This window comes from Empidonax traillii, unplaced genomic scaffold (assembly GCF_003031625.1).
Source record: "Empidonax traillii isolate 1590-97213 ecotype Southwest subspecies unplaced genomic scaffold, ASM303162v1 scaffold1023:size207325, whole genome shotgun sequence".
NCBI lineage: Eukaryota > Metazoa > Chordata > Aves > Passeriformes > Tyrannidae > Empidonax > Empidonax traillii.
Genome location: NW_020956216.1, coordinates 16,045 through 28,850, shown reverse-complemented (window position 1 = coordinate 28,850; position 12,806 = coordinate 16,045). Strand labels below are relative to the sequence as shown.

The 12,806-nt window shown below is 44.3% G+C and overlaps 2 protein-coding genes across 2 annotated transcripts in view; both read left to right on the top strand.

Annotated features, from left to right (window-relative positions):
* The window catches only part of LOC114068264 (protocadherin Fat 4-like), a 34,511-nt gene extending 22,783 nt beyond the window's left edge, over positions 1-11,728 (top strand). Inside the window, exons 28-44 of the mRNA XM_027904246.1 lie at positions 65-233; positions 1,085-1,293; positions 2,640-2,819; positions 3,343-3,562; positions 3,923-4,059; positions 4,381-4,524; positions 5,561-5,805; positions 6,367-6,476; positions 7,028-7,171; positions 7,401-7,537; positions 7,643-7,840; positions 8,178-8,272; positions 8,714-8,869; positions 9,483-9,680; positions 10,287-10,412; positions 10,798-11,008; positions 11,555-11,728. Coding sequence (XP_027760047.1) covers positions 65-233; positions 1,085-1,293; positions 2,640-2,819; positions 3,343-3,562; positions 3,923-4,059; positions 4,381-4,524; positions 5,561-5,805; positions 6,367-6,476; positions 7,028-7,171; positions 7,401-7,537; positions 7,643-7,840; positions 8,178-8,272; positions 8,714-8,869; positions 9,483-9,680; positions 10,287-10,412; positions 10,798-11,008; positions 11,555-11,728 — 2,853 coding nt within the window. The remainder of the gene's footprint in view (positions 1-64; positions 234-1,084; positions 1,294-2,639; positions 2,820-3,342; positions 3,563-3,922; positions 4,060-4,380; positions 4,525-5,560; positions 5,806-6,366; positions 6,477-7,027; positions 7,172-7,400; positions 7,538-7,642; positions 7,841-8,177; positions 8,273-8,713; positions 8,870-9,482; positions 9,681-10,286; positions 10,413-10,797; positions 11,009-11,554) is intronic.
* A 516-nt stretch (positions 11,729-12,244) lies between these two features.
* Positions 12,245-12,806, top strand: part of LOC114068257 (activator of 90 kDa heat shock protein ATPase homolog 2-like) — a 9,041-nt gene continuing 8,479 nt past the window's right edge. Inside the window, exons 1-2 of the mRNA XM_027904223.1 lie at positions 12,245-12,408; positions 12,542-12,732. Of these exons, the coding sequence (XP_027760024.1) occupies positions 12,329-12,408; positions 12,542-12,732 (271 nt within the window). The 5' untranslated portion in view covers positions 12,245-12,328. The remainder of the gene's footprint in view (positions 12,409-12,541; positions 12,733-12,806) is intronic.

Here is a 12,806-nt window from a genome sequence, read left to right as displayed (position 1 = left end):
GCAGGAGAGTCTGCTGGAGCTGCAAACACCCCCCTACCCCGTGTCCGTGTCCTTTCCCCTGCAGGTGGCAGTCACCGTGGTCCCCGTGGGCGTGTCCCTGCCGGTGTTCTCGGAGGCATCTTATCATCCCTCCCCTCTGAGCGAGAAGGCGCCGCCAGACACCTTCGTGGTGCAGATCAGTGCGTTGCACAGCGCCCCTGTGAGCTACGCCATCGTCTCTGGGGATGACCAGGGTGAGCTCTTGATGTGGAGTTAAACAAACAGCACCGAGCTTTTGAGGGTGTTTCTTCTCTCCTCTCCTTTTGCCCTCATCTCAGTTCTGCGGGCATGAACGCTGGAGGTGTCACAGCCACATAGATGGATTTGATCTGCACCAGGTGTGGGCACGTGATTGAATTTCTGTCCCACATCCCTGGCCACCACCACCCCTACACTTTGCCTGCTACAGGTGGCACCTGATCAGGAGTAAAGTTACAGTGGCTGGAGCAGAAACACCCTAAAGCATAAAGACTTCTGGTAGAAAAAACTAACTCAGCAATGTTTTCTTAACAGATGTGAGGGTGTAGATGAAGTTTATGTCGGGTCAAGTGGATCGGTGCTTTGCCACGTGTCTGTTTTTACTAAATATAGAGCTGATTTTATTGCAGCATCAAAGACAGACAGTTAGTTGCAGAATTCCACATCTCCAGTAAGAACAGGACTTCAGAGGAGATATTTGTATCTCTATCTAAAAATATAATAATTTCTAACTGAAACAGGGACTGTTTCACAGGAAGGTGGAAACCTGAGTGGAGAGCGGTGGAGTGAATTGTCTCCCTTTTGGTTTCCATCTAACCTTCAAAATTGTTTCTTTTTGTCAATTACAGCCCCAGATAGGTCTGACATTTTTATAAACCTCATAAAAATGTTGAATTTCATTTTGTTCTTTGAAGAATACTGTAACATATAATACTCCTATAAAAACACATTGTTTGCATTGAAGCATTTATATCTTCAGTTTCAGCTAATACATTTATAAACAGAATAATTTCTGGGTTGTTTTTTTTTTTCATGGATCATGAAATACCCTGTTTTTTTTAAACAGGGTACTTCATGATCCATTCATCCACTGGTATCATAAGAACAACAAAGAATTTGAAACTGGAAGATTTTCCAGTAACTTTCACTGTACGAGCAACGGACTCGACTGATGCTGCCGTTTTTAATGAAGTCCCAGTGAAGGTGGAAGTTATTGATGAAAATGATTTCCCTCCTGTTTTCCCATCCTCTCTGCTGGAAGCAACATTGCCAGAGGTAAGAAAGTGCCATCCAAACTGCATCACCTGTTGAAGATTTATATCTAATATTTTAACGAGAATAAAAGTAAACCGGCTGGAACTGGGCGGGTTGGCCCTTCGTTCTACCATGGGGATATTTTGAGGTGGATTTCGAGCTGAAAATCCCAACAAACAAAGAGAATGGGCTAAAAGTGTGGACATATCAAAGGAAAAGTGAACCTTTTAATAAAAGAAGGGGTTCCACAAAGGAAGAACTGCCACTCCATTTTGCATATTTATAAAAAGAGGATATTGGAGTGCATTTAAAACCTGGTGGATGTGCTGGGCAGAGACTCACTCAGCCTTTGGTAAGGGAGCTTCACACAGAGAAATAGCAGGGAAAAGTCTACTTTAGCAGTATTTCTCCTCCTGCTCATGCACAATCTGTTGTGATTCTTGCTGACACACAGTGATCAGCAGCAGAAAACCAGCCAGGCTTCAGTCAGATTCTCAGACATTGGTAGTCTGCGAAAGAAGCCACAGCATTTAATTATGCGAAAGCAGCCAGCTCAACATTTCACTCTTCAGTTTTCCAGCAACACCTTTCATGCTTTAATCTGCTGGCTGCTTTCATAAAAAGAAGCCCAGTGATCATGTTAATATTTTACATAACACACACCTTGCCTTTGAGATCCCCAGCTGATGCCACATGTTCTCTCTAACAGCCACAACTGATTTAAAATGTAACCCATTTCTACCACTGGGTCAAATTCAAGTTCAGTTATTACACCTCTTTGTAATGTTCCCAGTGAGTTTAATGGAGGGGAGCTGGAATCACATTTCCCAACCTTAAAAAATTGATTTCCATGTGAAATATTTACACACTTGGATCAAATAACTCCAGGTCTCAAATGGCTGTGCAAGTGAAACAACCACTGATTTCTTCTGTCAGTCTTGCTGCAAATAACATTGTTAAAGAGGAAGAACTGTATTATTTCTTTGGATAAGAGTAACTATTAGCCAAATAGTGTTCAGAAAGAAATGTGATTCTGAAGTTGAGAACATCCCCTGAGTTTCCTGGGAGTAGAGGATGTTGAACAGAAATAACAGCGAGTCAGATGCTCGAGGTTTAGATTTGGTTGAGATTTTTCTTCCTGAGGGTTGCTGCAAGAGGTAGAGACACAAGGACAGTAAAATAGTTATTTTCTGTAAATGAGAGAAAACAAGAGGCTCTCACTCTGCTGAATGAGTTGCATAATTTTGACCTTAAAATGTCCATCCTACTGTAAGTGTGTGCAGAATCTGTTGCTTTCCCCCCCTCACATAATCCAAGGAACTGCAGCAAACCAGTCTCTGACAGCTCCAATCTTTCTTCATCCACAGAATTTGGCAGCTACTCAGATTGTCCAGCTGAAAGCTCAGGACAATGATACAGGCAGAAATGGGCTCCTAACGTATGGCATTCTTAATGGACACGGGCTAAAATTCAGGATAAATGAAACAACCGGAGTCCTGTATTCCAATACCACCTTTGATTATGAAGAGGAACCTACCGAGTATCAGGTTGGCTTTGGATTCCTTCAGTCTTGTTTTATTCAGAACTCTTTGTCTTTCTCTTGGGCCACAGGTGGCACTTGTGTTTTTGTTTGCCTTGATGTTGCTTGAGCATTTTCTGCACTGGTTTAGAACATCAGCAATCTCAAGATGTGAGGCTTTATCAAAACAAGCCACTGCCTTTCATCTCTAATGAAATTCAAGCACAGCTCATTGTTCACCTGCCCTACAAACACTCCAGCACATGAATAACTAATTTCCCAGTGACAGCTCATGTATTCAGTGCTGTCTGCTTGAATGTGGGCTGCACTGAGACCTTGCAGATGTGATTCTCAGTTCATCTTCTTTATTGTTGTTGCCACTGCTGGATATTTATGATCTTATTTTGCTTCAAGCAAAAACATTGCTGAATTTGCTGTTCAGAATTGGACTTTACCTTTCTAAGAATATTCCAAAGCATTAAAATTCACCAAGGTATTTTTTTTAATCCTTATGCAAGTATGTATGATCTGCCATCACCAATAACTTGCAGGTTGTGGTATACGCTGAAGATGATGGAATCCCTGAGAAGAAGAGAGGTTACTGCACAGTTGTCATAAAGATCACTGATGTTAATGACTGGCCACCTGTCTTTGAGCCAGTGGCCGAATTCGGTGTAAATGAAAACGTGCCCGTGGGATTCGTAGTGGGAAAAGTCACAGCAACAGACAGAGACACAGGAGACAATGCCTTTGTTCTCTATAAACTTACAGGTAACAAGGAATTCTGTCACTGTTTGCTTGAATAAGGGATAAGGATCTAGGGCCTCATCCACTCATCCATCCCTGCCTTGTAGAACCCAACACAGATGGAAATTCAGGCTCCTTTTAGACCAGAGCTGAAATAGTTGGGTTTGTTGGAAGGACCATCAAGAGCAGTGGGAATAGAGTTTATATGGTTTTAGTCTTTTATTTTCAATATGTTTTTAATCTTTTATTTTCAGTATGTGTCAGACTTCATGTCAATATGTGAGACTTTATGGCCAAAACCAGTAGAAGTATAATTTAAGAGTCTAGTTAATTATGTGCTTCTAAAATGTATTAATTGATGATGCTTCTTTAAATCTGTCTCAGATGGTGGAGAAAATATATTCGAAATAGATGAAATAGAGGGCATCATTAAGATAAAGAACTCTCCAGACTATGAAACCATGAGCAAATACAACCTTACAGTGACTGCAATCAACAATAAATCTGCCCCTTTCCATCAGGTAAAAGGCCATTCCTGTAATGAACTGTGACTCTGAGGAGTGGATTTTGAACCAGTGGGAGGGAGCTCTATCTGAGACATTTATTGTGTGGAATAAATGAGTCACCTAATGATGTTTACAGGCAGACTGCTCCAACCTTTGACCCCACTGGGTAGCAGCATAATTTAATTATGGGAAATACTTCAAAATTATGCACGGGAGGGTTTCAACCCTGAATTGTTTGCTGCCTTTTCAAACCCTGACTTACACTTCTTCTGCAAGTAAGAAAAAAATAAGACATCCTAAACACTTTAAAATGCACCAAACCATTTTGTTTTCTAGGCAACTACTTCAGTGGCCGTGCTGGTGATTGATGTGAACGATAATGCTCCAGTGTTCGCTCAGGATTCCTACTCTGCTTCCATCAACATGCTCAATCCTGTAGGTGCTCATGTCATAACTGTGAGTGCCACCGACAGGGATCAGGTAACTCCTCCTCTTTGGTTCTGACACTGCACCCCAGGGAGATCTTTCTCTGTCCTTTAGGCACGAGATAGTAAATGTAGGGAGCTCCAACAGCACTGGGAACTGGGAATTAGGGCTTTTGATGCTTCTGCCTTGACACTGGTGGACTCCCTCTCTTTGGACATGTTTCCTCAGCTATATTTCCTTTAGTTTTCCCCCCTTTTTATATGGACCAGGCTTCAGAAGCACACAAGGACTGAAGCAATTTAGTGTCTCTGAAGTAATCTGAACTTCTGAAGTAGATGATTCTGTAAAATCCAAACATCACATGTTGGTTTGAGTACCATTAATTCCCTGCATCCCCATTTTTTTCCTGTCATTTTGTTTGATACCTCTGTACTGCACCCATCAAGCAGGATATCCAGGCACTGGCAGGGACTGCCAGTAGTCCCACAGATCCCCATGACAACATCACCAGTAATTATATCATTTAAAGGGTGAAGCCTCTAGAAGTGACAACAAAATAGGTGGAGCGGGTGCCTTCCTATTTCCTCACGTGTAATTTTGGTTAGAACAGCTGCAGCTGTGGCACACTGCTGCAAATGATCCACCAGCCCCTTTTTTTAATCACCCTTTTCAACGATTTTTGGATAAGAAGTGAAATTGCTTTAGAAAATTGCTGGACTGTGTGAGCTGTGCATTGAGAGCCGAATGAAATTCCTCCTTCTGCCTGGTCCTGTGCCACTCTCACTACTCTGACTGTCCCCCTCTACACTTACTTTCATTAGAGACCTTTTTTTTGCATGTTTTCCCTGTGTGACTGGCCAATTTTTTGTGAATTTTCTTCTGCCTTGTGGTTGTTTTTTTTTTTTTTAATTCCACCCATCCTATCATAACTGACCCCAGGTTTTCATTCTTCAAAAAAAAACCCAAACACTATTTTCAAAGTCCTTTCACTGGAGATATTTAGACGTTTTGGAAATTCTCCTTTCACTGTTTCTCCTGCCTTTCCAAATACATTCCCAATTCCATGGAGTTGTGGTTCCTCTCCTGGCAGGGGCAGAACGGCCTCATTGAGTACTTCATCCCCCCGGATCCAAACCTGAGCCCCTTCTTCCTGCTGGAGAACCCCAGCCAGGGGAAAATCATCACAACTGGAAACCTGTCGAGGTCTGGAGAGATCCACTTAACGGTGATGGCCAAGGACAAAGGCTCCCCTCCTTTAAATGACACTGCTCTGATTACCCTGAACGTGTTTGACAACCGGCCGTTCGTGCCTCAGTTTAACAGGAGTGAAATCAGGTGAGGCTTTCACATTATATAACATATATATATATATATTTATATATACACACACTATATGGGTTCTCCAGGCAGAGCAAAACATAGTAAAGTTGAAGCTCAGTTTCATATTTTTCCATGCAGATGAAAGAACATCAGGTGTTTAATTTTGGGGTTTTTTGGTTTTTTTTTGGTGTTGTGGGTTTTTTTTGTTTGTTTGGTTGGTTTTTTGTTTGTTTGGGTTTTTTTAAAATAAAATATTTAGGAAATTCTGCTCTTCTGGGGGTTCTGTGAACGTGATTTGAGGCGTCACGTCTTCCCTCTTTATTTTGCAGCTTGTCTAATACCCTTTTCCTCTTGCACACCATAAAATATTTTTCCTTAGGCTTTCCTCAAGGATAAACCAACATCTGATAGAAAAGCAGGGCTTGTTGCACTGCTCTCTGAAAGTCAGGCAGCTCCAGCAAAGAACTGGAGGGGAGTGGGCAGGATTTTCCACAGGGAGTTAAATTTCAGGGTCTGCCCCTGCAACAACTGATGGGAAGTTTAACATTCCTGTTTCTCCTTTATTTCCTGCATTAGCATTTCCGTTCCGGAAAACACAGGCGTGGATTATCTAATTTACGCTCTCTCTGTGGTGGAAGCGTCAGGAGCACTGATTGATTATAGTGTTGTGTCTGGCAATGAAAAAGGTGAGTAGGATTTCCCTTCTGGGTTGAAATAGCCTAGAGAACATAACAGCCTGTCTTTTGTGTAGCAGATGGATGTAAAGGAGGAGATGGAGAGCATGGATAAAAATTTGTGTCTTTTTTAAAGGAATGGAAGCACACAGAATTTCTTTCAGAGCTTTTCAGCATTGACTTCATTGATTTTTGGCTATGGAGAGGGTGGTAACTTGCTAAAAGATGGGAGGGAGTTGTAGTCTTAAATTAGGAAAATTTAAGACTGAGGGAGCCAAAATTGAAAACTTGGAAATATGTAAAGAAATGAGTTGTGCAACAAGAAGCTGCAATTCTGTTTTTCACATATGTTGTTCCTTTACATGTTTAAGAGCTGTTTGTTCAGGGATGGGAACCCAGCTGTGATGCCTTTGCTGCTGGGCCAGTGGAAATGTTGCATTTCACGTTCTTAAGACCAGAGGAGCCCTGGAAACACCCCAAGAGCAACTAAGACACAAGAGTAGGAGGGATACAGGAAAAATGGTAGCTACATAACAGCAAAATTCCACGTTTTTCCTCTTCAGGCCATTTTAGATTGGATCCCACGAGTGGGGAGCTGAGGACAGCAGTTAATTTGAACTACGAGGAAGTTCCTCAGTATGTGCTTTTAATTCAAGCAACTCATCTGCTTGAAGAAACCTCATCCGCTGCAGAGTTCCAGCGTTCAGGTAACTCTTTGCTTTGAGGGACATTCCGACTTAAATCGGGGACAATGGACCCCTCTTTTGTGTTTGCAACCCCGTAAAGGAGTTGGGATTGCCTTCAAGTGAAAAACCTGACGTGAAAGATGGAAATCGCTGAGGTTGTGCAGAGCAAAGCCAGCAGCCTTCCCTCCCTCAAGGGTGCAAATGTGGGCTCTGCTGGGTGTTTGTTGCTGTTACCTTGTGTCTGTCCCAGGCCTGTTTGCCGAGAACGTGGCCATGCTGACGATCTCCGTGCAGGACGTGAACGAGGAGCCCGTGTTTGGGAGCGATTCCTACTCCGCTCGCATCCCCAGCTCTGTGCCCTACAGGCACCCCGTCATCACAGTCCAGGTGGAGTATTCCCTGGGCCCTTCACTGGGACAGAAATCCCGTGGAAGGGCTGGATTTCTTCCCCAGTGAAACCTGAGTTTCACAAATCGCCTCTTCCAAACCCAGGCCACGGATCCCGACTCAGGAGACAACGGCCTCGTGCTGTACAGCTTGGTGAATCACCAAACAAATGAATTCGACATCAACGAAAACACAGGGGAGATTTTTACAGTTTCTGTAGCAGGGAAGGCTGGAATATTTTATCTGGAAGTCCAAGCTGCAGACCAAGGCACGAGAAGACTCACAGCCCGGACAACAGTCAATGTAAGGAATATTGCCATGGATAATCTTGATTTACTCCCAAGTCAAAACTCCGAACACAAGAAGGGTTAGGTTTAGTAATGGCAAAAAAAATCACTTACCACCACCAAGTCTGTCTGATACATAGATATTTACATACTACAATTAAGAGGTTGCCATTTTCACTGACATACAAAAATGCATTGGCACCAAGGCTGATTTTGGAGGACAATTCTTTTATACCAGAGGGGCTTTGTTGTTGTTTAGTGGGTTGTGTTTTGTTGTTTTTTTTTTTTTTTTAAATCAATCTGAGAGGAACAGATGTTTTAGAAAATCTTTTATGTGATTCTTTCGTTACTAGGTTACTGTTGATTCCAGTTCCAGCAGCAACATCGTGGTGCTGGTGCTCAATCAGCAGACCAATGTTGTTGAAAGAAACATTGCCGAAGTAAAAAGGTATTTTTGAAACTGTGAAGCTTCTTCTGGTATAATATCTAATGACAGCTTTGGAGTCCATCTGGGAGAGGGGTCTGACAGCCTACAGGGAGGTGATACAGCATGAAAATCTGTATGGAAAAGGAGGAGAAAATAATGAGAATTATGAGACTGAATTTCCCTCCTCCCCACCTTTACGGTTTGTAATACTCCATAGATATCACTGACTGGGCATTTTTTTCCCCGTGCTACTCAATCCCTCAACAATTTTGGGCAAATAGCTTAATTCTTATGCTGATAATAATCTTCTTTACATGCTTAGATTAAAATACCTGCCAAGGTAATTTTATGAATATCAATATCTGCAAAGTGTTGTATTAAATACTGCTTTACTTAATTTCCAGAGTAAAAGGATCTGTCATTGCCCAGTTAATTAAAAATGTTTTCTTAATATGATGACAGGGTCCTGGAAGATAAACTGGGATGGAATGTATACATTGTTGATGTTTATTCCAATGAATTAGAGAGAAAAACAAGAAGCAGCATTGATGAAACCCACATAGAAATTATTGCTTTTGATGAGGCCCACCAGGAAGTACCTGCACAGGATGTAAAAAGGTCTGTATGGCACAGTCTGGCTCCTGGGGCTCTGGGCTATGCAGATGGGTTCTGTTTCCCTGGAAGTTATTAAGGTCTTGGACTGGATGGCTTTAGATCAAATAACAGTTTAGCTGGGATCTGGCTCAAGGCTTAAATGGATAGTTTAGAATTCAGAAAGCTTTTGTTATTTATTGAAAGGTAATTTCCAGAGTTTGTAAAAAACACAAATAAGGCAGTTTAATTGTGTAAAAGAGATTTAAAAGTTAAAAAAAAAAAAGCTGAAGCAGAAAGAAAGTAATTAAAATATATTGACTTTACGACAGCAGATTGCTGATTAAAAATTTATTCTTAAGGTGTATTTTACATTTGTTTCATAACATGACAGTGATGTGGGTTTAGAGGATTTACTGATCTCTCAAGTTCAATTGTCCAAGCTTTGCAGCATTTTAGGTCGCAAGCAGCAGGGCTGGTAGCTTAGAGAACAGAGGCTTTCCTGAACGAAAGCCACGGCAAGTCCGAATTTTCGGAAAAGATCTCGGCGGACCAAGGAGGGATATTTTGTTCTTCTCCTCGCTGCTCCTCAAGCCAGAAAGAAGCTCTGGTAAACCACATTTAACCTTCTCCTCTTCAGGAAACTCAAGGAGCAGTCAGGAAACATCGAGGCAGAGCTGGAGAAGGTGTTTTCCACCTCCGTCACCGCTGCCATCGAGGAGCCTCCGGCGGCCTCGGCCAGCCCGGAGCTCGTCGCAGCCATCGTGCTCAGCGTCCTCCTGGCCTGCACCTTCATCGCCTTCCTGGTGTATGTGGGCCTGGGTGTGAGGAGGAAAAGGTACACAGAGCTCTGTTCTAACACTGTAGTTTGGATTTACAGCTCACCAGTTTATTTAAGTGTCAGCTGGAAAAAGCTGTCCCGTAAACTGTTGATACTTGCGCGGAGCGCTGCCCGAGATTTGCTGTGAGTCACAGTGCCTGGTGTGTAGATGTTAAACACACCACAGGTAATTCAAAGCTGTTTTTTTCTTGTGTTGGTCACACGGCAACAGCAGAAACAAATAGTTTTAAAGCAGAGAAATGTGGACAGCAGAAAGTGTAGCTGTGAAGGGAGGCACAAGTAGCTGTAACACACCCACGTGGGTCTCCTCTAACCCCACAATTCCCCAAATCAAGGGAGGTTTTTGCTGCTTAAATTCAGTGGCAGCAGGGCCACACAGCAGAGGAAAACAATTACATTTCCAAGAGGGCAACAAATATTTACCCTACTACCATTATGGAAAACCAGGAAATATTCTAAACAAATCCCCAGAATAATAACAAATGTAAATATTGTGCATTAAACTTATGACACAAATAATTCGTCTTCTGTTTCTAAAACAACCGTGAAGCCAATATTCTAAAAGAATTAATAATCTTATTTTGATGTATTTATCATTTTCAGGAAGCATGGGCAGCAGCGTTTGGTTAAGGAGCAAGCTGCAAGTATGGAGGGCATTGATAACCCGTGGGCAATGGACAAAAATGGAAGCCTGAAAAGCTTAGAGAAACTAGAGCACATGAATAATGGGTAAGTAGAATGCTGCTATCACACATTTATTAAAAATAGCATTAAAAAGTGTGTGATTCTAGTATATTCTGGTACCACAGGATTTTCCTTGGATCTTTCGTTAGTATGTAGGTCAGGTTTTAAGAACCCTTATAATGGTAAGTTAAACATCTCTACACTTGAAGCTAATACCTTTTAATCTTGCATCAAAAATTACATGGGCAAATTCCTACTTACTCTTTAGCAAATTGTTAATCCTTGTGCAGAAAAGAACCTTCAGGATACAAGAAGCTACTTAACATTTATTCCCTTGGATATAATACCACTAATTTTGAGATCACTGCACATGCTGCTCTCAGAGAGGGCTGAGATTTTTGCGCTATGAATTCTCTTAACTCTCTTCCAGGAGAAGCGAGATAATATCATTTGACAACGTGTATAGCACCAGAGGAGGTGACGCTGACAAAGATGAAATTCAGGGCCCTGAAAAAGACAATTACCTTGAGACAATACTGCGAGATTACAACAGTGAACACGAGGACGAAGCAGCATCTGAAAAAGCTGCTGAACTTGGAAACGCAGAGGCCCTGCCTGCTGTGGCATTCACAACAAAACAGGTAATGAGCTTTCTGATTGCAAAGCGTGGAGTGAAAGGTATTTTATTGTCAGTCATCAAATCACTGAAGGAATTATTGACAAAGTTAAACCTGTCACGGAACTGAAAAGAAAATAATTTTTTGTGAAGTAATCCCTGGAAATGTTCAGGGCCGGGGGGCTTGGAGCAACCTGGGGTAGTGGAAGCTGCCCCTGCCCAGGGCAGGGGGGTGGGACTGGATGATCTTTTAGGGTCCTTTCCAACCCAAACCATTCTGTGATTCTATAAAAATCTTAGAGGAGGGACTGTTGTCCCTGAGGAGGAGGAGGAGGAGGAGGAGGACTTGTCATCCAGAAATTATGACTCTCTTCTGCCTGCTATGGAATGTGCACAGTAAAGGGTTCTTGTGTGCTGCTCCCAAAACTTCCCACCTTAAAAGCAATGCTTTGTTTGCAAACTTCACAAACAGAAAATATAAATTCTACAACTTCTACTGCTTCGGAGTCTTCCACATTGCCATTTTTAGTAGAAATTTCTGCCTCACCCGCACTGCATTTTTTTCTTGCAGGATTCCTTTCTGACAGACACAACCCAGAAATCCCCTCCTCACACCCCGTCACCTGCCCCTGAGAAAGAACTGAAAGGCGTAAAATTTTCAGAAGTGGCAGTGATTCTGGACGCAGACGAAGAGCCTGAAGATGATGAGTCCGAAGATGAGCCCGACTACGACATCTCTTTATAACAAGGACACTCGATGAAGAAAAGCACAATGACAGGGCAGAATTAAACGAGCAGCAATACGGGGACGCTCTCCAGATTTCAATTCTGCTACTGCTGCTATAAGAGAACAAGCAGTTCGCGGGAGTGTTGCGGTGCGGTACCGCGGCGCTGCTCCCCCAGCAGCAGCGCTGCCTCACGGTGGATTTGGTTTTTCAAATGGCCTGGAACAATAAAACCCGATTCCCAAGCGCTTCTCAGACATCCATCTTCTGTCCTCTGGCACCGAACTCCGCGCCGCGGTTGCTGGTTGAAAACCAAGAGGCCGTTTACCCCATTTATTTGACATTTTTCTCCCTGTTTTCCAGTTAAGGCGGCGGTGCCTTCCCTCTGGAGCCGGGACCAGCCCCTTGGGGAGCGGCGTTTCCCGAGCGGAGAAGCAGCGGGTGAGACCCAGCGCTCGGCTCGGCGCGTTGCGGTTCGCGGTCCCTCCTCCCTCAGCGCGGGGAGGGCGGTGCAGCCTCTCCTTCCTCCTCCTCCTCCTCCTCCTCCTCCCCCGGCGGGGCGGGGAAGTTTCTGGCACCTTCTGGCGGTGGCGGCGGCGGCGGAAGCGGCCGGAGCCGCCATGGCCAAGTGGGGCCAGGGGGATCCCCGCTGGATCGTGGAGGAGCGGGCGGACGCCACCAACGTGAACAACTGGCACTGGTGAGGGCCGGGATGCGGCGGGAACGGGGCGGGATGCGGGGAAGGAGCGGCGGGCAGTGTGTGAGGTGGGGGGGGGGGGCGAAGGCGGGCGGCGCTGACCCCCGGCCCCGCCGCTCCCTCACTGCCGGGGCAGGACGGAGCGGGACGCGACCAGCTGGTCCAAGAGGAAGCTGAAGGAGGTGCTGGAGGGGCTGGTGGTGGAGGGCGAGGCCGGGCGGTGCGAGATCGGCGACCTCAAACACGTGGAGGGCGAGGCGTCCTGCAACAGCCGCAAGGGGAAACTCATCTTCTTCTACGAGTGGAACCTGCGCCTCAGCTGGAAAGGTGCGGCGGGGACAGGGGGAGAAGGGGGAGCCCCGGGATTGCCGCGGGATGGCAGCGAGCCCCGGCGCGGCCCT